The sequence below is a fragment of the Pantherophis guttatus genome, chromosome 3, assembly GCF_059756535.1.
Source record: "Pantherophis guttatus breed Tessera chromosome 3, ASM5975653v1, whole genome shotgun sequence".
Taxonomy (NCBI): domain Eukaryota; kingdom Metazoa; phylum Chordata; class Lepidosauria; order Squamata; family Colubridae; genus Pantherophis; species Pantherophis guttatus.
The window spans coordinates 143970602-143997062 of record NC_142065.1 but is presented as its reverse complement, the minus strand read 5'-3'; the positions used below and the strand labels follow the sequence as shown (position 1 = coordinate 143997062).

Here is a 26461-nt window from a genome sequence, read left to right as displayed (position 1 = left end):
TAATGGTCATAAATCACATTTTTCAGTGTTGTAACTTTGAGCGTTCACTAAAGGAACTGTTGTTAAGTCAAAGACAACCTGTATAACCATCTTTTCCTCCTCCACACCAACAGCACAATGTGACCATTTCATCTGCTCCATCTCTGCTGGGGTCCCCAGATGTGCTGAGAAAAACATATTTTCAGGGCCTTGCAAAAAAACAAGGTGGGGGCCAATTGTACCTCCAGTGGAATTGTGTTCCGCAGAGAAGGGGCCTCATTGAGAAGATCCTTTTATATGGGCTGTTTTTTTTGCCACTGATTTAATAGGAGCCCCATCAGGATGCCTGATTTTGGGAACCTTTTAAAAACTTTTTTAAAGCATTTTTTACTACCTATTTGGCCGAATAGGTAGTAAAAAATGCTTTAAAAAAGTAAAAAAAGGTTCCAACGATCACAGCTGTATGATCATGGTATAGTATAGAACACCCATCTTTACTAATGCAGTAGCATATCTTCTGAGATATGCCAGTTTGGTATAAACCATCATATTAGAAATTAGAAGATTGAGTTCTAGTCCCTTCAGCTGGGTGACCTTGAACCAGTCACTCCCTCTTTGCCCTAGGAAGAAGGCAATGGTAAGCCAATACTTAGAAATTTTGCCAAGAAAAACAGCACAATAGCAGTGGCGGGTTTTACATAACTGAAAGTGAATGATAATCCGGTTTTGTTTTTTAAAAGAGATTCTGGTTTATAATAAGACTAGGAGAACAGCCTTATACCCATTTTCTCTATTTAAAAAATTAAAATTGTACAAATTCATTCAAAATTTGACATATTGTAAAATGGGGAGAGGTATGCACGAAACGAGGGAAAAAATGTTGCATTTTATCCCTAGAAAAAAGCCCATAGCACTTTGGAAGTTCTGATGAACCATTTCTGGCCAGTTATGGTTTGGCAGAAGCCAGGCCCAGAATACTTTGATTGTCTTGCATTTAGATTAAACAAATCCAGACAGGCAAACAGGGCTAAGTTAGTGGGTATCGCTTCCTATTTCCATTATCAATTCCCAAAATGGAACATCTCAGGGACCAGCCCTACCAGTGCTTTCCTTTCCCTCCCTCACCCTTCTCCTCAGCCACCACCATTGCCGCTAAAGGCCCAGTGTGGTATATACCAAAATCTTGTTCAGCCTTCCCTGAGTCCTCTCTCCCTCTGCTCAGCCACTGTTGCTGCTCTCCCTTAGCTGTGGACAAACCATATTGTGGTCCGTGTCCAAAACAAAACAGCCATTTTGTTCCGTGCACAGAGCAAAACACTCAAAATGTTTTGTCTGTCTCTGCTGGAAAGCATTCTGTTAAGTTTGTAGCTTTTTTTGGGGTGGGGGGGGATGCTATGAAAACGTCCCTTTGGATTGGCCATCATTTGCTCTTTATCTTCCATTCCTTACTCTGCTTGCATAGAGTAGCGGTCTGCTGGCAGCATTAATACAAAAATGTCTTCTGGAAAAAAGTCCAACCCAGCCAAAGTCCTCCAGCTCTTTGTTTGACTTCTTTATCTGCTGTTTCTATCAGAATCCTGGTTTATTTTGATAAAACTATTGAGGAGATCTCTCCGATCGCAAGCAAAAAGGGCCTTGGCCAGCTTCCCCACCGTTGCACCTTTGCTGCCTTCCTTCATCAGCCACCTCTGGAACATCTGGTAAACTTTTTCTTTGAGTCCATCCCGTTCGTAGTCATGGTCAATTTCATCCAGCTCCGGGTCACTGAAGCCCAGTTTACGAGCGCAGTGTTTCCACTTCTTGGACAAGTTGTCTCTCACAAGGTTTAGGTGAACATCTGAGACTAGAGCAGTGCTCTCTGGTGGTAGAAAAAAAGAAAAACAAAATCTTAGTCTTTCCAGAAAGATGTTCTTTGAGGCCATCGGTGCTGTAAGTAGTCCTTGACTTACAACCATTTATTTAGCAAACATTCAGAGTTACAACAGCACTGAAAAAGTGACCTTTGTCTGGTCATCGTACTTACAACCATTGCAACATCCCAATAATTACTTGGAAACTGGCATGTATTGGTTGCTGGTTGCAGCATCCTGGGGTCTTGTGATTACCATTTGTGACCTTCCCAGCCAGTTTCCAACAAGCAAAATCCATGGAGGAAGCCAGATTTGCTTAACGACCAAGTGATTTTTGCCATGGTTGTTAAGCGATTCATTGCAGTTGTTAAGTGAACCATGTAGTCATTTGCTTAACAGCTGCAATGATTTGCCTAACAACCATGGCAAAAAAGATCATAAAATTGGGTGCAACTCAGTTAATAACTGCCTTACATAGCAACATAAATTCTGGCCCTAATTGTGGTTGTAAATTGAGGACTAGTTGTGTTGAAACCCCTTGATGGGTAAAACAATGAATGAGCGGGCTATTGATGACTAGTGAGATGTCTGTTGCTATCATTCAGTTTTTTTCATAGACAGAATGGAAGACATTTCCCTACTTGTGAGAAATTTGCTGTATATGTACAATAATAGAACTGCCTCCTCTATTTCCACACAAGAAAGAAACCCAAGTTGGGCAGGAATTCCCCTCACGTGGAGGTACTCTCTGAAACGTGCATCAGAGACGACATTAAGCCGCTTTTTTTTTAAAAAAAATTGATTTATATGCCACCCTTCTCCGGAGACTCAGGGCGGCTTACAATGCGTTAAGCAATAGCCTTCATACTTTTGTATATTTATACAAAGTCAGCTTATTGCCCCCACAAACTGGGTCCTCATGTAATGTTTTAAATAAGATGATCGGCAAGATACGCTGGATGCACACATGCTGTCATGACTATTTGGTATGACCAAGGATCCCTTCATATGCTTTGTGAAACTGAAAAGGGTGTTTCTGAACTTTTTTCTGGTGATAGAATAGTTTTGGTATGGTTTACTAAAATTTTGGCCACCAGATCTGGGCTGCAAAATTCCGGATGACTATGGATTAGAAAAGGAAGGCCAACTCTTCTGTATCTCTTTACTGTCATCTGTGGTTACTCCAGGCCAGAGAGGGTAGCTCTACTAAATTTGAATCATGGCCTGCCTGCAAGGAATACAGAATGCCTTATAAAAGATGATCTCTTTAACCATTCCATCCAATAAGGCTACAAAGAATGGTAGCATAGAGTTTTGTCTCCATGACTAACAGTTTTTGAACCCAATTCCCTCCCTTCAGATCTATTCCAACACTTCCTCTGTTTCACTATATTAAAGCCAGAGGTGGGTTTCAGCAGGTTCTGACCAGTTCTGGAGAACTGCTAGCGGAAAGGTTTGAGTATTTCGGAGAACTAGTAAATACCACCTCTGACTGGCCCTGCCCCCATCTATTCTCTCTCTCTCCCAAGTCCCAGCTGATCAGGAGGAAATGGGGATTTTGCAGCATCCTTCCCCTGGAGTGGGGTGGGAATGGAGATTTCACAGTATCCTTCCTCTGCCATGCCCACCAAGCCATGCCACACCCACCAAGCCATACCCACAGAACCGGTAGTAAAAAATTTTGAAACGCACCATTGATTAAAGCTATATATTGCTTGCCTTGGGATAAACTCATTTAACTAAATGGAAATGCTTTTGAATGGATCCTTACAGAATATTATTATAACTTTCTCCAATGTATGTGTTATAAAACACCGGACATGAAATCTCTGTAAATATGATCAGTAAAGCCGAAATATCAATGATGAGTGATTCTCCCATTAAGGAAGAAAAAGGTTTATTTTTCTACTTACCAAATAGTTTCTGGTATTCTTCTGTATAGTAATCAGCAGTTGCTGGAGGGCTGTTTCCTCGAATATCTTGATTTTTAATTTCTAAATAGTTGTAGGAGCCTATTTGAATTCCAGTACTGTTATAGATGTTGTAGTGTGCAGGTTCTTCTGATTATGGGGAATTGTTTAGGAAAAAAAAAGAAGTGTAAAGACACAGAGACAAAAATATATGGAATAAATAAATACCAAACTGTATGTTAACAGGTATTTTAAATTTAGAACAGTGTTTTTGCATAAAATGAAAATGGTATAATTTCTTCCTCTAGGCATCAAGGACAGATTCAAAGAATCATCTTTACCGGAGTTGATTAGCTGAGTCAGTATGCCAATAGTTTGCCAACATGTCATAGCATATTTGAAAGTTTTTTTTATAATCCTCATGTTTTTAAAGGAGGTATCAATGGCTTCACTTCCTACTTGAATAATAATATTTTTTTAAAAAAAGCCTTTGAGGCATCCATGCCCCTCATGCTATTTCATTCCAGGCTAGGCAAAGTTATGCATAGCAGAAAAGGCATAAATTGTAGTTAGCAAAAGAAATTAAAGGCATGAGATAAGAAAAAATATATATATAGCCAAATCTAATTTACTATTCATTATACCTCTTTATCCTTTCTGTTCTTGTTTTTATCACATCAATACAGCCCTTCATACATTGTCTTTTGTTCTTGAAACTTCCCATCTCTCTCTTTTTTACAGTCCCATTAATTCTATCCACTCCCTTCTAGTTTTGTTATTTTTCATCCAGCTGTTTATTAATTCTCATTAATTCTCTGATAGGAAGTCAGCCAGCAAGCTTCCTGTTCGTGGCCAACCTCAAGAAAGATTGCCTCTCTAGCATTGTCTTTGCTAGCTTTCTAGCTATACTTTGCATTGGCTGGGTGGGCCTGTTAGCAGCTGCAGGGAAAGGAAAGGGAATGAACCTGGGCATGATGGGCAGGAAGAAGGCCTAGGCCTGTTAGGAGTGGTGTGGGGGATGGAAGAGGCCCATACATTAGCTGGCTGATGCCTCCTAGACCATGGAAGTGAGGAGGGGAGGAGGAGTTGCTGTGATCTTAAGGACAGGTGTGCTGCCAATCACCAGAATTTTGATCACATAACTCTGAGGATGCTGCAACAGTCAGAACTTTAGGCAGGGTTCTCAAGTCCGTTTATTCTGGACCATTGTAATTTCAAATGTTATTGAACGTTTGTTCAATAGCAGGTTGTAGGTTGAGGACTGTCTTTATAATGCTCTAATAAAGGGGGGCATTTGATATATACCCCATCCCTGCGGCAAGATGTACGCAGCAGCGGAGCTTCTTGGTCTGCGAGATTTCCCCCTCTCGCAGGCTTGGCCCTTCACGTTATCGAGGGCCTACCTCGATGACAGATTTTGGAATCCTGAGAGGTGGCATGCTGCAAAGAGGGGGCTGAGGGGTTTTTTAAAATTGTCTTTGTGTAAATTTTTAAGGGGTTTGGGGAGGGGCGTGGGGAGGGAGGGTAATAGGTCAGGCTTGGCACAGGGGCACGAACTGGGAGGTGTGGAGCCGGGTGTGGAGGGGCTTAGTGTAAGTAAGGGGTGGGGGGGTTGTGTGGGTTTGGGGGAGAACCCACGGGGGATGGCCAATCCGGCTGTTAATGGTGCCATAGGGGGTACGGACTCTGGGGGAAAGGGGACTGTTAGAATGCCCTCTACTGAGGGCTTCTCCATCAATACGCTGAGTGGGAGAGGCAGGTATGGCGGGAGCAGGGGGCCGTATCATGTAGTGGGGGCACGTGCTCGCTATCTCCAAGTGATTGCGTGCCCCGGTCCCCTTAGCTCTTCCCATTCCTCAGGCTGCTTAGAGTCTCAGGGCCCGAGTCTCCGGCTGATGTTGTGTAATGCCAGGTCCGTAGTAAATAAAGCCCCCCTCATTTGTGATCTTATTCAGGAGAGGGGAGCGGACCTGGCAGTTATTACGGAGACCTGGTTGGGCCATGAGGGGGGGGGGTTCCCCTCGTGGAGATGTGCCCATCAGGCTTTGTGCATTTCATCAGCCGAGAGCTCAGGGCAGGGGCGGGGGGGGTGGCGGTCATTATAAGAGAGGGTCTTGATCCGAGGGAGACCACTGTGCCTCAGCCGGATGTGAGTCCCTTTTCGTGAAGTGGGGTCGTGGGGTGCAGATGGGTCTGTTGATCACATACCTGGCTCCCTGCCACGTGGCGACGACCCTGCCCGAACTCCTCAGTGTTATAGCTGAGGTGGCGGCTGATACCCCCAGACTTGTGGTCATGGGGGATTTCAACCTGCCATCCATTGGTGAAACTTCTGAGGTAGCTCAGGAGTTCATGGCTTCCATGACGGCCATGGACCTGACCCAAGTAATTCACGGCCCTATTCACATGGGGGGACACACTCTGGACTTAGTTTTTGTCTCTGGTCAGTGGTTGAGTGGCCTTGATATAGGGGATATAGATACTGAACCCTTGTCATGGTCTGACCACTCGCTCCTTCGACTTGACTTTCTGACCGCCGCACCCCATCGCAGGGAAGCGGAGCCGGCCAGGTGGTTCCGCCCCAGGCGCCTGATGGATCCTGATAGGTTCCAGATGGAGCTTGGGCCATTTCCTGAAACTCTAGCTCACAACTCGGCTGATGACCTGGTGGCCGCCTGGGATAGTGCGGCTGCCGGGGCTTTGGACCGGGTCGTGCCTTTGCAGCCTCTGACCTGGCACCGAACTCACTTAGCTCCTTGATTCTCCGAGGAGCTGAGAGAGATGAAGCGCCGGAAAAGACGCCTAAAGAGCCGTTGGAGGGCCAGCCGTTCGGAATCCGACTTGACACTGGTAAGGTTTCATATTAAGACCTACCTAGTGGCGATAAAAGCGGCGAAATCTAGCTATTTTGCCGCTCTTATCGTGTCATCAGATAACCGCCCAGCTGCCCTGTTCAGGGTGACCTGCTCCCTTCTCCATCTGGGAGCGCGGGAGGACCCCTTGCAGGGCCGAGCTGAGGACTTTGTACAGTATCTGGATGATAAAATAACTCAGATTCGGGAAGACTTGGCCGCTGACTGGGTTAGTTCAGAGGAGATGACTGAGGCAGGCCTTGAGAATGTTATCTGGGAGGAGTTCGATCCTGTGGCTCCCGAGGACATGGACAGGATCTTGGGACGGCTGAACGCCACCACATGTTTATTGGACCCGTGTCCTTCCTGGTTGGTGCTGGCTTCCTGGGAGGTTACACGAGGCTGGCTCCAGGGATTTATCAATGCTTCTTTGAGTGAGGGTGTCCTGCCGGCTGCCTTGAAAGAGGCAGTGGTGAGGCCTCTCCTCAAGAAGCCATCCCTGGATCCGGCTGTTTTGGCTAACTATCGTCCAGTCTCCAACCTTCGCTTTATTGCGAAGGTTGTTGAGAGTGTGGTGGCGCGACAGCTGTGTGGTGGATGAAGCTGTCTATTTGGATCCGCTCCAGTCCGGCTTCAGACCTGGGTACAGCACGGAAACGGCATTGGTCGCATTGGTGGATGATCTCTGGAGGGCTCGGGATAGGGGTTACTCCTCTATCCTGATCCTGTTAGACCTCTCAGCGGCTTTTGATACCATCGACCATGGTATCATGTTGCGCCGGCTGGAGGGACTGGGAGTGGGGGGCACCGTTTTGCGGTGGTTCTCCTATCTCTCCGACCGGTCGCAATCCGTGTTGACAGGGACAGCGGTCGACCCTGAGGCGCCTTGTTTGTGGGGTGCCACAAGGGTCAGTCCTCTCGCCCCTTCTGTTCAACATTTATGTGAAGCTGCTGGGTGAGATCATCCGTGGTTTTGGGGTGGAGTTCCATCAGTACGCTGATGATACTCATCTGTACATCTCCACCCCAGACCATCCCAACAATGCCTTGGAAGTGATGTCCCAGTGCCTGGAGGCTGTGCGGGTCTGGATGGGGAGAAACAGGCTTCGACTCAACCCTTCCAAGACCGAGTGGCTGTGGCTGCGGCGTCCCGGTATAGCCAGCTGACGCCATCGCTGGTTATTGGGGGCGAATCACTGGCCCCCACGGAAAGGGCCCGCAACTTGGGCGTCCTCCTGGATGCACGGCTGTCTTTAGAAGGGCATATGACGGCCGTGGCCAGGGGGGCTTTTTATCAGCTTCGCCTGATATGCTAGTTGCGCCCCTTTCTGGATCGGGACTCCCTACGCACAGTCACTCAAGCACTCGTCACCTCTCGTCTGGACTATTGTAACGCTCTCTACATGGGGCTCCCCTTGGGGTACACCCGGAGGCTCCAACTGGTGCAGAATGCGGCCGCGCGGGGGATTATGGGAGCGACGGGGCACTCCCATGTGACTCCTCTCCTGCGCGAGCTGCATTGGCTTCCGGTGGACTTCCGGGTGCGCTTCAAGGTGTTGGTGATCACCTTTAAAGCGCTCCATGGCTTAGGGCCAGGGTACTTACGGGACCGCCTTCTGCCACCAATAGCCTCCCACCGGCCAGTTCGCTCCCACAGAGAGGCCTCCTCAGGGTGCTGTCGGCTAGACAATGCTGGCTGGCGACCCCCAGGAGGAGAGCCTTCTCTGTGGTGGCACCTACCCTTTGGAACAATCTACCCCCAGAGATACGAGTGATCTCCGACCTCCGGACTTTTCGTTGGGCCCTAAAAACTCATCTCTTTCAGTTAGCCGGTCTCTCTTGATTTTATGATTTTATGGTTGGTTTTAAATTTTGATATGGATTTTAAATTGATAAATTTTAAACTATAGGCCAAATTTAATTATTTTAAATCTATTTTTAATCGTACTTTATGTATAAATGCTTTTATTTTGGCTTTCACCACCCTGAGTCCGAAAGGAGAAGGGCGATATAGAAATTCGAATAATAAAATAAATAAATAAATAAATAAATAAATAAATAAATATGGGGTGCAGTGCTTCAGATGAAGTCTAGATGGCAACACAGAGACAGAGAAAAGTCTAAACATTTCACTGCCACCTAGCTGTCATTTGAAGTCATCTGAACAGAACGTTTTACTTGTTTATTTTACCTGTAGGTATTCTGCCCATAATAGGATCTGCAAAGTTGAATTTTCTAAAGGGAACCGACTCCACAGGACCTAAATAATTGTACAGATTGTTTCAGAATAACGTCAGTGTCACTGTTCTTGACCTCTATAAGTTTTAAGAGTATAAAATACAATTGATTCTATAATTACCCAAATGAAAATCTGAGTATGGTATTCTGAGCTTTAGTAGGCTGCTAAAAAAACGATTCTTCCAATGGGGCAATATAGTGGTATGGTGGTATATAAGCAAGATTGACTGTTATAAAATCCTGTTTCCAGCTCTCTCAGCTTGTAAAAATCCACCAGTTTGGCCATCTGTGGCAAGTAAACTTTACTTCCATGGGATTAAAGAGAAAATCTTTACCACACATAGTTCATTTTAAAAACAAAATATTAGTGCAGTTTTTAAATCACTAAGCTAGCCATGTCTGGGCCTGACCACAATCCCTTCTTCCTAGGAACTTGAATCTTGAATATCAGTATATTTTCATCTACAGTATTCAAATTTGGATTGAGGAACTTTATTCTTTGTCAAGTCAATGATGCAACCCTGTGTCTTGTTTACAGGTAGTCCTTGAATTACGACCACAGTTGACTGCAACATTTCTGTTGCTAAGCGAGACAGTTAAATTAAGTAATTTGCCCAGGGGTGAAATGTAAAATTTGTTACTACCAGTTCTGTGGGCGTGGCTTGGTGGGGGAGGTAATGTGACTGGATAGGCGTGGCCAACTTTTTTTTAAAAACTTTTCAAAGCATTTTTTTCTACAACCTCTTCGGCCGAAGAGGTTGCAAAAAAATGCTTTGAAAAGCCTCTGATGATCCCAGCTGAGCCGCGCGATCATCAGAGGCTTTTTTTTTTTTCTTTTAAAAGCATTTTTTCCGCGGAAGAGGTTGTAGAAAAAATGCTTTTAAAAGTAAAAAAAACAGCCTCTGAAGATCGCGTGGCTCAGCTGGGCGTGGTGGTGGTGGGGGGCAGGGATTTTTGCTACCGGTTCTCTGAACCACCCACTGCCATCGCTACTGGATCGGGCGATCCGGTCCGAACCGGGAGCATTTCACCCCTGGTTTTGCCCCATTTTACGACCTTTCTTGCCACAGTTGTTAAGTGAATCACTGCAGTGGTTACGTTAGTAACAGTTGTTAAGTGAACCTGGCTTCCCCATCGACTTTGCTTGTCAGAAAGTTGCAAAAGGGGATCATATGACCTTGGGACATGGCAACCATCATAAATACATGCCAGTTGCCAAGCATCTGAATTTTGATCACATGACCACAGCAATACTACAATGGTCACTAAATATGAAAAAACGGTCATAAGCCACTTTGTTCACTGCTGTTATAATTTTGATTGGTCACTAAAAAAACATTGTAGTAAGTAAGTCAAGGAGGACTACCTGTATGTTGTACTGTAATATTTACAATCTTCAGCTCATATGGATGGACAATAGACCTTGCGAAGAATTTCATTCAGGCCAGTTATTATTACAATTTAAATTATTGTAACAACTTCAGAGGTTAAGATGAAGTAGTTAAAGCTGGTTAACTTTATTATTGTGGGTTGCAACTGGACTCTGCTTTTCTTTTTCCTGGCTAATGGAAAGTGGACATGACCACCATGATGCAAAGAGAAATAAGCAACCCTCCAGACTCCCATATGATCTCACTTACCAGTTTCTGTGCTTAAGCTTTGGGGATAATGATATGGATTGTATGGCTTAGCCTGACTGTTTATGCCAGATTCTGGAATTGGTGCTTTATTGAAATTAAAGTTTGTGGCTGAGGGTGCTCCATAGAGATCTTCTGCACTTAGTAGCCTTCTGGGATGTAGAGTTCCTGCCCCCAAAAAGCCATTTGGATCTATTGCTCCTGATGGCGTTGAGTGCCATGGACGACTTGAATGAGCTGCACCGATATTGTTGTGACTCACACTTGCTTGGATGTTTTGAGTTCTCGGATAAATCTCTGGTGTCTGAGGTGTGGCTGCCGCTTTGGCAAATGGGTCATAGGAGACCTTTCTCCTTCTCCTCTCCTCTTCTTGCATTTCAGCACTGTACACAGCAGGACTTTCTGGCTTATCCATCCGGCTGCCATATACATGGTAATTCAATTCATCCTGTAATTTTCGTTGCAAGGTTGCCGGCGGCTCAAAGGCATTTTCACAGCTTTCTACAGGCTCGTTTTCTGGATATGGCTGAAACATGTTTTCATCTACGTTGTTAGCAGTGAAACCTTGAGAACTGTGTAAAGAACCAGGTTGATCTGCGGGATAGATTAGAAATTTGATTTTATCATCAAAGGTTTCATGGAAAAATTCCAGTCACTTTGTGGGCTCTCTTATCGATCAACCCTATTGAATGCAAGATTAAATCCAATATACCGCCACCTTCCTCAACCTGGTATCTTTCAGAACACTGGGATTACAACTCCCAATATTCTGTGCCATTAAGTCCTTCCCCACATTTTGGTATAAATTCCACTGAATGTGGTAAGCCTTACTAGTAAACAGAAATTATATAATCTCTTCGAAACCGCCCCTGCTTCATGGTTTTCCTAATAGTTCAGTCAACCTGGCTCAGACAGACATTCAGCACTATCTGCTATTTTGATGGGGTCTAATTTATCTTAACCGAGATCTCTGAATAGTATATATTTGCTTTATTATGGAAGAATTCTATTCTCCTTTATAGTTTTTGTCATTAGGATAACTCAAATACATTTTGCAGTTAAATGTTTCCTAGCATGGTTGTATGTGCCTGATCCCTTATAGGCCAGCTCATCAAGAATGATTTGAAGATGGTCCTTTCCAGTGGTGTGTTTCAAAATCTTTTACTACCAGTTGTGTGGGTGTGGCTTGGTGGGCATGGCATGGCATGGTGGGTGTGGTAGGGGAAGGATACTGCAAAATCCCCATTTCCTCCCAATCAGTTGGGACTTGGGAGGCAGAGAATAGATGGGGGCGGGGCCAGTCAGAATTTTTACTACCGGTTCTCCGAACTACTCAAAATTTCCACTACTGGTTCTCCAGAACTGGTCAGAACCTGCTGAAACCCACCTCTGATCCTTTCCAAGGCAGCACCTCTAAAATCAATAGTTATGGGGCAAGCTGAAAGAGGGCATTTTCAATTAAAATGTCCCAATCTTCAAATTCCTTCCATTTTACATTTTCATTAGAGACTTGGAATGTAACCCTTTCCAGAAATTTTGCTACTGTGATTTCTAATCAAGGTTCAAGATTGTCCTGTATTATGTTTTTCAAGCTATGTTGAATTATTTGTGGTTTAAGTGGTGGCTGGGAATTGAGTTAGTGCCCCAAGACCCCTTCCTTATATTTGTTAGCTTGATTGTTTCCCCAGGTGGACACCCTGTAAGTGTGGGCACATTGGTTGTATAACAGCCACTTTTGGTAAGGTGCAACAATAAAACTGACAGGCCTGGAAGCCATCTTTTTCGTTGGATCTTCAGGCCTGCCACATTTACTAGTGTGGGAAACTGGGAGGTGGATTGTATGGAGACAGGGTGATATATATAGTCATAATAACATTCCTTTCTCAGAAAGTCAAGAACATTTTGCCCTGCACCTGGAGGGCTGGAACAGGGAGGCATCTCCACTTGGGACGGTGCTTGGATTGGACCATGTGATGGACATGGGGGTATTGGGCAATGACTTGAACTTTCCTTTGAGCGGGGAAAACCTGGAAGCTTTCAGATTCGGGTTTTCCCAGATGTGCCAATATGACATCGGTAATAAAATGGAACTTTCAGGAAATTCAAGCCTCGGAGTTTTCTTTCGTTGGGGGGTGTTACTTGGAACCCTGACAAAAACACATTTTTTAAAAAAAAGGCTTGAAACTACTGTAGCAGCCAATATCAATAGTATTGGCACAGACTTATATACCACTTCACAGTACTTTACAGTCCTCTCTAAGCAGTTTACAGAGTCAGCATATTGCCCCCAACAATCTGGATCCTCCTTTTATCGACCTTGGAAGGATGGAAGGCTGAGTCAACTTTGAGCCAGTGAGAATTGAACTGCTGGCAGTCGGCAGAATTAGCCAACAATACTGCATTCTAACCACTGCGCCACAGCTCAGTGCAAGTAGGCGCTCATTCCCACCTTGTCAGACAGGTGCATTTTGCTCCAGTTGCAGATTTGGGGAAAAGGGTAGAAAATGCAAAGCAGTTACAGTGGTAGTACATAGGAACTTTATCTAGGAACATTAGTAAGCACAGAGATTCCTGGCAGTCAGTCAGAGGCTCTGAATGACATTAGCCAATGATTAGAGATAAGAATAATAATTTTAAAAATAGTAAGGGTATTGGATTCCCCATTAAACATCTCTCTCCTCATCCCTCTCTCTCTCTCATCATGTAGTTAGAATAAGAATAATTTATTTTTTAGTAGTTAGTAATAGTTAGACTATTTTCTGATTGCTAAAGGGAATATAATCAACTCTGAATTTGTGATTATAGTAGTCATGAATCTGCTAGAGATTTTGCACCTGTTAAAGAGTCCATGGCATTACAAAAAAATAGGAATGATCAAAAGCTGAGACTTAAAGTAACAAAATCCAGCCTGTCATGGATTTTATCTTCTATTGAACTTTTTCTTTAAGAATTCGCCATGACAGAAATATGCCAAGTAAAATAACACAAAGGGAGAGGCTTTGCTGGAGGGGTCATGTGATAGTATATTCTAGATCTCTAAGAAGGTCTCGTTAGTTTTTATTTTATAATCCCATAGGTTCAGAAATGTTAATTTTCCTAGGCATGGATCTCTAATATAGTTTTTAGTTGGAAGGTCATGGCTGATTATCAGGCATCACTACCCCTGGAATCTGTTGGACCAACAATAGTGTAAACTGGATATAAATAAAATAAAATAAAATAATAATAAAATAATAAAATAAAATAAATTAATAAAATAAAATAAAATAAAATAAAATACCAGATCGAGCTCTGCTGGGAGGTTCTGACACAGCATCTACTTGGAGAGATTCCATCCGTTTTACAACGCCAATTGGTTCAGGATATATTTCCTATTACACAGAACAAGAATAACAAAAAGTGATGAAATTGTAGGAAGAATGTAGCTTTAATAGGAATGCACAATAGGGTACCTTTCAAAGGTAACCCTGATGGATTGTACAGCTATGTGTTTGATAACTTACCTTTAATTCTCTCACATGGTCTTCCACATCCTGTTCAAAGTTTTCATGGTAATATGGGCTGTAAATCAAATTTATTTCTACAATAAAAGAATTAGTGAAAAAATTGAAATAAAAATCAATAACACTGTCACTAGAAATGAGAGGTGTAATTATGTTGATTTAAGTTTGCACACCATCTAAGTTATGGTTAGAATTAGAATTGCTTTAAACTAGCATTGTCCCTTGAGTTCTGTAAAACAAAAGTTCTAGCATGTAGCTTTCTCCTAAATTATTTTAGTACTAATGGTTACACAAATGATGAATAATAGACCTGGCCATAGATTCTGTGATATATAGAGCTACACTTAATACAGATAGTCCTCAACTTACAACAGTTCATTTCAAAGTGACAACGGCACTGAAAAAAGTGACTTATGACCATTGTAGCATTACATTCAGATGCTTAACAACTGACTCACATTTATGATGGTTGCAGTGTTCCCAGAGCCACATGACCCCTTTTGCGAACCTCCTGACAGACAAAGACAATGGGAAGCCAGATTCACTTAACAACCGTGTTACTAATTTAACAACTGCAGTGATTCACTTAACAAATGAGGCAAGAGAAGTTGTAAAATGGGGCACAAATTTCTCACTTAACAACATCAATTTTGGACTCAATTGTAGTCGGAAATTGAGGACTACCTGTATTCAGATTTAGTCGGAAACATGCTATGTATCTGTAAATCATTGAAATGAAAATGTGTCTATATAGTTATTCAGGGGAGGGTGGATCAGTGCATATGCAAAAGCTCCATGTAGGGAAACCCCTCAGTTATTCCCTGAAAATAGACTAAATAGGAACGGAATGAGGAAAAACAAAATCACTGTACATATCTTGTTATGTAAATTCTTATTTTTTGAGCTTTTAGTAATAAGTGTATCTATAATTCTCATTATGTTACTAAGTTGCATTCAAGTTCCTACGGATAGTTTCAAACTGTGTTACATAGGGGAGATGTGGATGTTACAATTTAGTGGAGAAATCATTTAGATAATTTATGATTTATGAGCTTTTAATATAATGCATGAAAACCAGATTCTCATAGATTTCAAAAATCAGGAAATCTATACCATTCCTTTCCACTACGTTTTTAGAAGGTATGTAAAGTTTTTTCCCCCCAATTCTAGTTCAGAAAGCCTTTCAGCTCGATGTCCATATTGTTTTGATATGTACAGTGAATGTTGGGTCGCATGAATCACAATGCTGTATAACGTATGGGACAGTGATGGGTTGCTACCGGTTCTCCCCGGTTCTTGCGAACCGGTAGTGGAAATTTTGAATAGTTCAGAGAACCAGTAAATACCACTTCTGCCTGGCCCCACCCCCAATCTATTTGCTTCCTCCCGAGTCCCAGCTGATCTGCTAGAAGGAAAAAAACTGTTTAAATTCTTGCCACAGGGCTTCAAAGGGCTGCCCTACAGCTGATCAACGGTAAAAGGCAGTGTGGTGGTTGGTAGACCAGTGCGCTCAAAAAACAAATGGGTAGACCGGTGCGCTCGAAAAACAAATAGGTAGACCAGAATGCTCCAAAAACAAATAGGTAGACCGGAACGCTCGAAAAACAAATGGGTAGACGAGTGCGCTCGAAAAACAAATGGGTAGACCGGTGCGCTCGAAAAACAAATAGGTAGACCAGAATGCTCCAAAAACAAATAGGTAGACCGGAACGCTCGAAAAACAAATGGGTAGACAAGTGCGCTCGAAAAACAAATGGGTAGACCGGTGCGCTCGAAAAACAAATGGGTAGACCAGTGTCTCCAAAAACAAATAGGTAGACCGGAACGCTCCAAAAACAAATAGGTAGACCGGAATGCTCCAAAAACAAATGGGTAGACCAGTACGCTCCAAAACAAATGGGTAGACCGGTGTGCTCCAAAAACAAACGGGTAAACCAGAGCCTCCATAAACAAACAGGTAGACTGGAATGCTCCAAAAACAAATGGGTAGACTGATGCCTCCAAAAACAAATGGGTAGACCGGTACAACTCTGCAAGCAGTTAAAAGCCTGGTAGACCAGTACCTCTGCTAAATCCTAAAGAATTGTTTGTCATGTGACCATCAAACCATGCCCACAAAATAAGCCCCGCCCACAGAACCAGTAGTAAAAAATTTTAGAACCCACCTCTGGTATGGGAGAGTGTCATGTGCACCTTGCCTAGTTTCATTTTTGCTGCTTATGGAAATCGATCCACATTTTCTTTATGCCCAGTTGTGCAATACCATGATCTTTTTGCCTTGCTATAAATAGTTAGCAGAAGTATCTTGTATTACCTGAAAAGGTTGGGCGATCATTTGACTGTTGCTGCCAAGAGCGTTCCATTAAAATAATAATCTCATTTGGACAACTGTCTTCCACCTCTTTGATAGGTGGCCTGTTCCCTGCTGTGATGCAATGGTACAGCTGTGTATCATTGACCGCATCTGGATGAGGAAGAGAGAGAAGAATTGGGCATCAGTAGCATGACGCGGGCTACATGCAGTGCAATATTTTATAAAGTAGAGATATTTGATCGTAAACTCTTACTTTCATAAGGTTCTTTGGAGGCAAAAATGGCCCATAAGACAATGCCAAAACTGTAAACGTCTGATTTTTCCACAGGCGTTGCATTGATGTCCTGCAGATGTTCTGGGGCCATGTAGGAAAGGGTGCCAGCATTACACTTGGAATTCTGTTTGATTTTCCTCTGTCGACTGGTCTCTTCTTTAGTCAGCCTGCTCCAGTTTTTGAAACAAGCCACACCAAGGTCTGCTATCTACAAGACAGATGAGAAGAGAGTTTTAGGAAGAAGGGAAAGGAGAGGGGTCCACAGAGGGCAGGATGATCTGTCCCTTTTGTGTTTGGGTCATCATGTGGCATGAGCATACAAATGAACCGGAGCTTTTGTTGCAATTAATGGTATTGTTTCCATCACTTTCACAAAAGCCTCTGATCCTCTAGATCGGGGTGTCAAACTCGATTTCATTGAGGGCCGCATCAGGGTTGTTTGACCTCAGTGGGCTGGAGTGGGTGTGGCCAGGGTGGGCATGGCCAGCTCAATATCACTCCTGTCGGGGGCGCCTGTGGTGGCCCCAGCGCTCTGCCAGCGAAAACAGGCTCCCGAGCTCTGTTTTCAGCTACCACGGAGTTCTGTTTTCACTGGCAGAGGGTTGCAGGAGGCCGTGGCAGCCTAAAACAGAGCTCAGGAGTCCATTTTCGCTAGCAGAAGCACTGCGGGCCGGTCCTTCACTGTTTCCAGGGCGGCCCCATGGGCCAGATCTAAGTACCCCGCGGGCGGCATCCAGCCCCTGGGCCTTGAGTTTGACACCTCTGCTCTAGATCAGGGGTGTCAAACTCTCAACGACACATAGCCATCCCGTGACATATCATTTTTCCCCTTCGCTAAACCGGAGGTGGGCATGGCCAGCCCATGACGCATCCGGCCCACGAGCCACAAGTTTGAAAACCCTACTCTAGATGCCTCAGAACACGGCCCAGCTAAAAGCAACCAAGACATGCTTACTTATATTGAGTGTTTCCAATATATTTTGATATATCATCAAATATGAGAGGTTTCTCTGACCAGCAAAGCAAAAGCAATATTCCAATGTAAACAAGTTGGAAAGATTTGCAGTACTATAGGAATATGGTTTAGACCAGGGGTTCCCAACCCCCAAGCAAAACCCTGTCCATGAGATGTAGGCAGTGCACAAAACCACATCCCTCTGGTCCACAAAAAAACCTCTCTCCACTGAACCAGTCCCTGGTACTCAAAAGGTTGGGATCCACTGGTTTAGACTAACTTCTGGGGGAACACATGGTAAGCTGAAGACATCTGTATAGATGTCTTCATGTATGTAGCAGATGTAGCAGAGCCAAAGACTGTGGCAGAGATTAAAGAATTGGTGAGTAGACCATTCTTCGGAACCTCTCCAAATATGGAAAGGATGGGAGAATCACCCACAAGTGCTCCAGATGGCTGCTTTTGCAACAGCAGCCATCTCCCACTGGTTTAAGCCCTGGAAAAGCTTAAGCATCAAAAATAGCCTATTAAAGCTATTAGGAACCTTCAGAATAAATTTGAAAAGTTAATAAATGAGTTTAGCTTCAACTCTGAACAAAAGAAAAATTACAAGATTAAGAATTTAAATAATTTGAAATAAACAGCAGAAAGCTAAATAAGAAATGTATACATGGATTAAGGGTTCAGATAATTTTGGAATATAGCTTCTTGTGGGAACCACAATTATTTTGGCTATCTTGGCTCATATTAAAGATAAGCAACTCTGATTTTAGAAATTGGACACTGAGGGACTAAAGATTCAAAGTATAGTAGAAGGGAAAAAAAATATAAGCCAGCTTTTGGTGTCAGTTAATTGGGACTTACAAAATTATACAAAATGTCACAACACTGAAAATATTAAAGGAGATCTTTGAAGAATGGAACCAACTTGTTCTTGCTGTCTGTATAATAGCCAGAAGTGTGTGATTTAGATAGCCCTTGCTGTAATTTTGTTGAATGGCTTTTTAGCCTTATGATTGGGCAGGAAATCACTAAGTCAGAAATGTTTTTGTCTTTTGATTCATGCCTTAAAAACAAACAATAAAATAGAATTACAATGACATACAATCTAACAACATTCATCCTTCACTGATCCCCAATCTCTTTCACATAATCCATAGGCTCCAAAGACTGTGTGGCTGAAAATCCCCCATCTTCTGGTGCTATTTTAGTCTTGCCCAATGAAATCCTAACTCGTGAAACTCTTAAAAATTAATATTCCCAGATCACCAAAAATTCTGCTGACCTGACCACAGGAAGAAGCTGATCTGGCAGAATGCAAATCCAGATCAACAGTAAAAGCTGAAAAGCTATGATGGTGGCGCTTGTTGTGACCAATACTTCATTTTCTAAGTCCCATTCTAGAAACCCTGTGAAATATTTCAAAAAGTCATTTGAAGAAGTATGCAAATTAACACTACCACTATTGCTTTTTCCTCTTCCAATCTAGTTCTTTTCCCTTTAAAGTCATACCTTTTAACAGAGGTGGCATGTGATTCCCAGCTCCCCTTTTGGTAGCCTTGGAACCACCATAAAACATAACTGCTGAAAACAGGGAGAGACAGATGAAAAATCTGGTGCAAATCCTAAAATATGTAAGCCACAGTTTACTGTGAAGAAAATCCTTAAAACTGGCTTCCATTCTGACATTCTAAAATCTATGCTCAAGTTGTGATTGAGCACAATTTTCAGACTTTAAGTCTAGAATAGGCCTAGAATAGGCAACCTGGTATTTTCCAGAATGGAATGAGATAACTTGCCACAAACAACTCATTGCGGCCAACTTGCCATGGGACAACTTGCCATACGACAAGAGTTACACTAATATCAAAGAAATAGCAGAATAGAATCATTAAAGAAAGGATGCCAAAGGAGGGACATGAATGAAATGTGAATGACAAGAATTAAAATATTTTTTAGACTGTTTTAAATAATTAAAATTGTTGAATTGTCCCGCAGTGAGTGAGTTGGCCATAGTGAGTTGGCCGCAGCGAGTTAGCCATGGTAAGTTGTCGTAGACCTTTCCAGAGATACCGGTTTCTCCAGCTAGCCAGCACAATCAGTAGCAAGACGTCAAGACCATTATAATTTAGAACAGGGCTGTCAAACTCAAGGCCCGTGGGCTGGATCTGGCCCGTGACGTGATTAGATCTGGCCCGCAGGGCTGCCCTGGAAACAGTGAAGGACCAGCCAGGCACTGATCTACAACTTGGTGGCAGCCATCCGGGCCAGAACGCGGTCAGCCTTAGATCCGCAGGGCTGCCCTGGAGCCAGAAGGCACCCCCTGACGTGAGCGGCATCAAGATGGCCACAACCACCCAGCTGCGATCACCCAGCCACAGCCCCCCAAATCAACCACAACCCTGATGCAGCCCTCAATGAAATCGAGTTTGACACCCCAATCTAGAATATCTGGAGGCCAACATGATGTCTAACCTACTTTAGTTTTATCCATCTGAACTTGCTGAAAAAATGGATCTAGAAGTGACATCATCCATTCGGAAGTCCTCAAACTCTTCCATCCAGTCTGGAGTGAGTTTTCTGCGTGAAGAAAGTCTTTTGCACACCCACAATATCTTTCCCTTTACCCAACACAAAAATCTTAAAATGACATTGCAGGAAGGCAAAGAGTAAACAGTCAGATATAGTGAGAAAGGAAAATTGAGTTCCTGTACCACAAATCCATCTAGTGAAAGTTAAGTCCCCCCAATCACCCCTTTATAGCCTAACAGGCAAACATACATTTAACAAACACTTGTGGTTCTGATTTTAGTAGAAACTGAAAATGTGTGTCTGCGTGTTCATATTACCTTGATGTGAAATTCTTCATCCACAAGAATATTTTCTGGCTTCAGATCCTTGTGCACTAAACCTTGTTCTGTTAAGTAAAGCATTCCTTCAACAATCTCCAGAATAAAGCGTCCTTTCACAGGCAAAGGAATAGGAGTCTATAAGAGGGGAAAAAGGAGTTCCAGAAAATATTGATTACAGTTGGTCTAGATATCTACAAAACTGAATTTACCAGGTCAGATAGCAGGTCATAAAAAAAGTTCCTTCATTATTCAGACCCATTAATATAGGACGTTGGCTAAGCATGATGTCTTATTTTAATCCAACAAATCTGGAAGGCATTCACTTGGGGGAAGGTTTTCAAATCACTCTTATAAATTTGAATGGATGACTTGTAGCTTTTCCCTAGCTGCAGAAAACACACATCTGGACTCAACCCAACTTCTTATATTGCACTTTCCCCATCATTCAGCAATCCCGTCATCGTATTGTATCATTCGGCAATCCCATATAATAAACCCTATAAACACCCATTGTTTGGCAATTAAAATCCAAACCATTTTCATGGCCATACAAAAAAATGTCACCTCTAGTAAATGGTAAGATTGAATAACATCTCCTAGTTTTTAGGCAATTTCTCCAAAATGATCACTGGATTAAGTTGCGAGTTATCAATATACTTCCTACTTACTGCTTTTAGAACAGACATCAAGTCTCCTTTGCGTATGTATTCAATCACAAGGGAGTAGTTTCCATCCTCCATGATGACACCTAGTAGTTTCACCACCCGATCATGATTTAGTTTGTGCATAATCATGCCTTCCTCTAGAAGGGAATTGTTACATCTGGAAAATAATTAATATAGGCGTTATCAAGAGAACTGGAGATCTAACGTTCTAAAATCTATGCTCAAGCTGTGATTTTCAGACTTTTAAGCCTAGAATAGGCAACCTGGTATTTTCCAGCTAGATTGGCTTCTCCTTGCAACCAGCACAATCAGTAGCAAGACCTCAAGAGCATTCTAATCTAGAATATCTAGAGGCCATCAGGATGCCTAACTCTGCTTTAGTTTTATTCATCTGAACTTGCTGAAATGAGGGATCAAATTGCAATGACAGCAGGCAGTTAAACACAAGCCATAATCCCCAGTACCACCAGGCCTGTTGCACTACAAGTCTCGCAAACCTTAATCAACTGTGATGTTTGAGATGAACACATCTGCAGTGTACTACACTGCAGAAAACTGGTATAATGAAACTGCAATCAATGCAGGTAAATGAATGAGAAGTGATCGTATATATGAGCGGCAATTCCTATTATTACCAGTGGTGTATTCTATTGTTTTTACACTATCAGGAATATTAAAGGATCCAGGTTCTTTCTTGTTGGCTTTTCCACTATCCCTTACACTTCAATGTGTATGCAGGTCTGGGGAACAGCTGCATCTTAATCTCCACAATAAATTAGTATAAGACATTATAGGAAGTTAAAATGGCTCCTACGTCATGTAAACAAAAAAAGGACCCTTTGAAATATATGGAGATATTCTATAGATACCTAAATGAATCCTCAACTGGTGCCTTTTGCAGAGCCAGGAGTAATGAACCACTTGCAGCAAAAAATAGCTGAAAGTCTGCAAGAGCAAAAATGCACACAATAACTACTTTCCTCTGTGGTTCTGAGCTCAGTGAGACTTAAATTATATAATCTATTGTCAGCTACAGGGGGGGAAAAGGCCAGAGCTATTGCCCTTGTGTCCTGCTTGGACACAAGGAACTGTGATGGTGCAGTGATTAGAATGAAGTATATAAGGTTCTTGCCATGAGCAGCAAGACCTCCACGGTCCCTTCCAAGCCTATAATGCTATGTTTCCAAGTATTGCAGGCTAATTCCCCTGACTGCCAGCAGTTCAATCCTGACCAGCTCAAGGTTGACTCAGCCTTCCAAGATCAGTAAAATGAGGATCCAGATTGTTGGAGGCAATAGGCTGACTCTGTAAACCACTTAGAGAGGGCTATAAAAGCAATATGAAACGGTAAGTGCTATTGCTTGTGCACTTTTCTTAAGACAAATCTTGTTTGTCTGGGAGAAGCCAAAGGTTGGGTTCCTTTTACATTCTTATTAAACACCACTGGGAAAATCTTGCTTTGGTAATAATCTCTGGTAATCAAATCTTTAAAAATATAAAGAACAAAGTCAGTCAAGAGACCAGCTAATCTCGTTTGAAATTACCAGGACCCTGATGGCCAATCTTTCTGTCTTGTCCTCTCCTATCTGTGAAGAACATTTCTCCAACTTACTCTGTGCGTTGTGGTCCAGTATACACAGTTTTTAATATTACAAGCCCATGACTTTTGTGGTAGCATAATGAGACAGTTCCAAAACCACCAGCATTCAGACGGCGTTTTTCCAAAAAATCCTCCGATTTCATCTGGATGTCATCCAAGTCCATGATTGTGGTTCACTGAGCACTTTAATTCAGAAAAAAAATCCAATGATTGAAATGTTAATACAGAAGAGAAGATATTTTATGATCCATCCTTCAATTCCTAATGTAGATTCTGGACAAAGCAGATACTTTTGTAACCTTCTAAAAAAGTTCAGAAGATGACTTCAACTTCTGCACACCTAACTCAAGTATTCAAAGGTACATACTTAGGAAATGAAAACCCCAAATAAGTTTCAATTTCCTTGACTGTCTCAATCAGAGGTAGATACCCTGGCTTCCTCTAGAAGATGTTTTGGACTTCGATTTAACCATGGTAATACTAGAATTGATGGGAGTTACTACCAAAAGTATGCAAAGAGCAATCAGCAGCCTATTCCCTAATTTAAAGAGGTTAACTGATTATGTATTTAAAGACAATAGACCGCCAAAATTTTTCAGTGTAGCAGCTGGATTATCTACTCTCCAAATTAGCCAAGTATGACAAGTATTATTATAATGAATTTACACATCAGTGTTCACGTCTATGAAGATTCTCAGTCATCCAGGTCAGTCATCCTCAGTCATCGAGGTTATTCCAAAGGTTCTGTTCAAAAGGTAACTGAACTTCCTTGGTTTTTTTTTTCCTTGCAAGTGTTTCACTTCTCATCCAAGAAGCAGCTTTAATTCTAAACTTCTTGGATCAGAAGTGAAACATTTTCAAGGAAAAAATCGAGAAAGTCCAGTTGCCTTTTGAACAGCACTTTTGGGACATCAATGTTCAGTAAGTCTAGAAGACTTCGTAAAAGCAGAAACAAAATCAGGAAAAAAGGGAAGCAATTAAAAAAAAACTTATCACCATAGTTTTTAAAATACGTCATGAAGATGGTAGCAAAAACACATAAGCAAGCTGGCTCAACTGGAAGAAGCCACTTCTGCAAAGGCTCAGCAGCAGTTGGTGAAGAATCCAAAGCTGTAGAGTGCTCTTGCATAAAGCTTTTTCTTTGTGGCATCTCAAAACCATCTCATTGGCCATTGCAAGCACTAGATAATAAACTAAATTGAATTTTTTCCCCTTTGAGGAAACTGCCTTATTAAATCAAATTTCTTCATTAAATTAAATTTCTTCTAACTGTCTATAGTTTACAGAGATTGTTTTTCAGTCTTATCAAAGATGGCAAGGATTGCATCTTGGATCTTTCCCTTATGTAGAAAGTTTGTGGTCTTTCAGAGACATCTCTTGCCCTGGAGACCTGTAGAACTATCTAAAAGAAATCTCCATGCTTCAGAAGAGATGTTACAGAATGCAGAGAATCATGGCATCCTTTTAGAGCATTTTTTAAACTTTCAAGAGATTAGGCTCCACACCCAATTCAAGAAGGGGTTGCTTCAGAAAGTATGGGAAAACCCCCCAAAATGGGTGCTTTAATAAGCATGGTCTGGAACTCAGCACCAACATTTTAAATAATGTTAAATGAATTAAACAAATGCTCTTGAAAACTCAACCAATTCGGGGACTGACAAAAAGAAGAGACAGAGGGATGTGTATCAGGAGGGATGAAAAAACACACATCTGCACTATTCTAGGCATGAACCTAGCACACACAGAGTAGAATCAGAAAACCTGTCACTAGAGTGTAACAGAAATCCAGGCAGGACACAACTAATGCATGGACAAATTGTGTCTTTCTGGAGTAAGGTATGAACAAATTCTCCAGATATATTGATTTAGTATATGGCAAAAATATTAAAAAGCTTATCACAATTACATTCTCAGTAAGCAAATACCTGCAAAGATATTTAGGAGACATACATTGGCATATCTTATTTGCCAGCAAAACACTAGGCACACACTGAAGTTTGCTTCGTAAAGGAAGTGACTCAGACTAAATAGGAGGTGCTTATGGAAGTAAATGTTATATTTTCATGTGTCTGCTCTTGACTCTCATTTTACTTTGTCAACTTGTTTTATTTTTTAATAACAACAACAACAACAACAGTTGTCAAAAACCGAAACATACAATTTATTGACATCACGGTACCAGGAGATGCCAGAGTCGAAGAAAAAGAACTGGAAAAATCATGAAATATCGCAACCTGGCCATCGAAACTACACGGCTATGGATGAAACATGTAACCGTGATACCCATTGTCATCAGGGCACTTGGTACCATGTCCAAGAATTTTATAACATACATCAGCAAACTGCAGCTTCCTGCAATAACACCAGCGGAACTGCAAAAAACTGCGCTACTTGGAACATCATACATCTTAAGAAGGTACTTGGTTGATACCTAGGACGCTGGCAGCAACCCATATCAACCATTAGCACCAGTCAATGGTATTTGTGATGCATTTTTGAATGTTCAGTTGACTGAGTTTCATATTTAATGAATAAAGATAATAATAATAATATAAAAAATCAGATTCATTTTATATATAAACCCTTTTGGCACTCTTAAGTCAAAAAGGTAGAATAGACGCTGCTATTGATTTAGGACCTTCAGTTTTCAGAGGACACTTCCTACCTAAACATTGGGCCAGACTTATAAAAATGTCTTCCTTAACAGGAAAACTCTGTCAGATGTGTGAGAAAATTCAGATTTGGTTAACAGTGGGACCACATGCTTCTTACAATTCTAGGCATAAGGAAGGGAGATTGTATAACACTGTACGCCTTTCCTGGAAGCACCTCATTTCTGATCATTCTGACTTGCAGCTAAACCCACAAACCCGGAAGGGCATTATAGGTTGCTTATTCTTTCTATTTTCTATTCCGATTTTGGTTTTCAGATCCGCGAAGTCAGTTCAGTTCCTTCTTTCTCACACCCAGAGCCACACACACACACACGGCCTCGGCGTGCCAACTCGACTTCAGAGGCGTAAAAGGAAATGGGAAGACAGCCAGGGCTGCCTGCGAACCTTTTTTTTAAAGATCTATGGATTTCAACTGCCAGATGGTTCCCCAGCCATCTGCCCCGTTGAACTCCGCACACTTTTAAAAAGTTAGTGACATTGAGAAATGTTTTAAGATTGCAAACGGGAAAGAGGACTATGTACCCTTCCCGGTTACATCGCGGATTTCATAGCTGAGCGGAAGGGCTGGTCTTAAAAGCTCAGACCAGAGAGCCGAGCTGGTTTCGGTTTCATTTTCGCCTTTCCCGCCTTCCAGGTTTTTCCCCCCCTGTCTTTGGATCATTGCCTAAGGAAATCAATCGCCAGTGATTAACATCCCAAGAGCAAAGGAAGGCCACGGCTGTCTCCAGCCCCTTTAAGAGTCAGCGACCCATCCCTAAATCCTATTCTCTCTTCAGCGGATGCGGGGGGAAAAGCAGGAAGAAATGCAGACGGGACATCAGAAGCGCGATTTCTTCGGGTTAAACAGAAAACCGACCCGATTCCCTTTTACCTATTCTCCTCCAAAGTGGGGTTCACCCGTTTGCGCGCTCCGGAAAGATGGGGATCCCCTCTTGTTAAAATACACCACCGCTTCGCCTGTTTCTTCCTCGTTCGCCCAACTCTTTCGGGGCGGAGTTAGGCGCTGACAAAAGAGGACGGAAGCTCTCTCCAGCCTATGAAACACGCATCTTTTCGCGGAGGGGTCGGTCACTTTGGACACGTGAAGCCTGGTAGATGTCGAGTCCCCGTTTCGGAAGTCCCAGAGGTTCTGATCTAGAACGTCAGATCATCAAACC

The 26461-nt window shown here is 42.5% G+C and overlaps 1 protein-coding gene across 2 annotated transcripts; it reads right to left on the bottom strand.

The window, feature by feature from the left end:
- Positions 1–703: 703 nt before the first annotated feature.
- RIPK1 (receptor interacting serine/threonine kinase 1) lies at positions 704–26461 on the bottom strand. 2 transcript variants are annotated; one of them, XM_034429072.3, is made up of 12 exons: positions 26176–26461; positions 22642–22812; positions 21033–21186; positions 20362–20499; positions 16537–16765; positions 16284–16433; positions 13970–14046; positions 13747–13837; positions 10470–11060; positions 8783–8851; positions 3743–3889; positions 704–1837 (listed from the first exon to the last, which is right to left on the bottom strand). In XM_034429072.3, exons 2-12 carry the CDS (start codon positions 22791–22793, stop codon positions 1533–1535), a joined length of 2103 nt encoding a protein of 700 aa, XP_034284963.1. In that variant the 5' UTR covers positions 22794–22812; positions 26176–26461; the 3' UTR covers positions 704–1532. The 2 variants fall into 2 exon arrangements, with proteins under 2 accessions (XP_034284963.1, XP_034284964.1); XM_034429073.3 differs by lacking the exon at positions 8783–8851 and having other exon boundaries at positions 26176–26317.

Excerpts from the sequence above, each read along its gene's own strand:
- RIPK1 (XM_034429072.3), bottom strand. The coding sequence starts at position 22,793 with ATGGACTTGGATGACATCCAGATGAAATCGGAGGATTTTTTGGAAAAA. Across the intron at positions 16,434-16,536 it reads CTCCAAAGAACCTTATGAAA|ATGCGGTCAATGATACACAG; the intron begins GTAAGAGTTTAC and ends TTCCTCATCCAG. Across the intron at positions 11,061-13,746 it reads TCCCAGCAGAGCTCGATCTG|ATCAACCTGGTTCTTTACAC; the intron begins GTATTTTATTTT and ends TCTATCCCGCAG.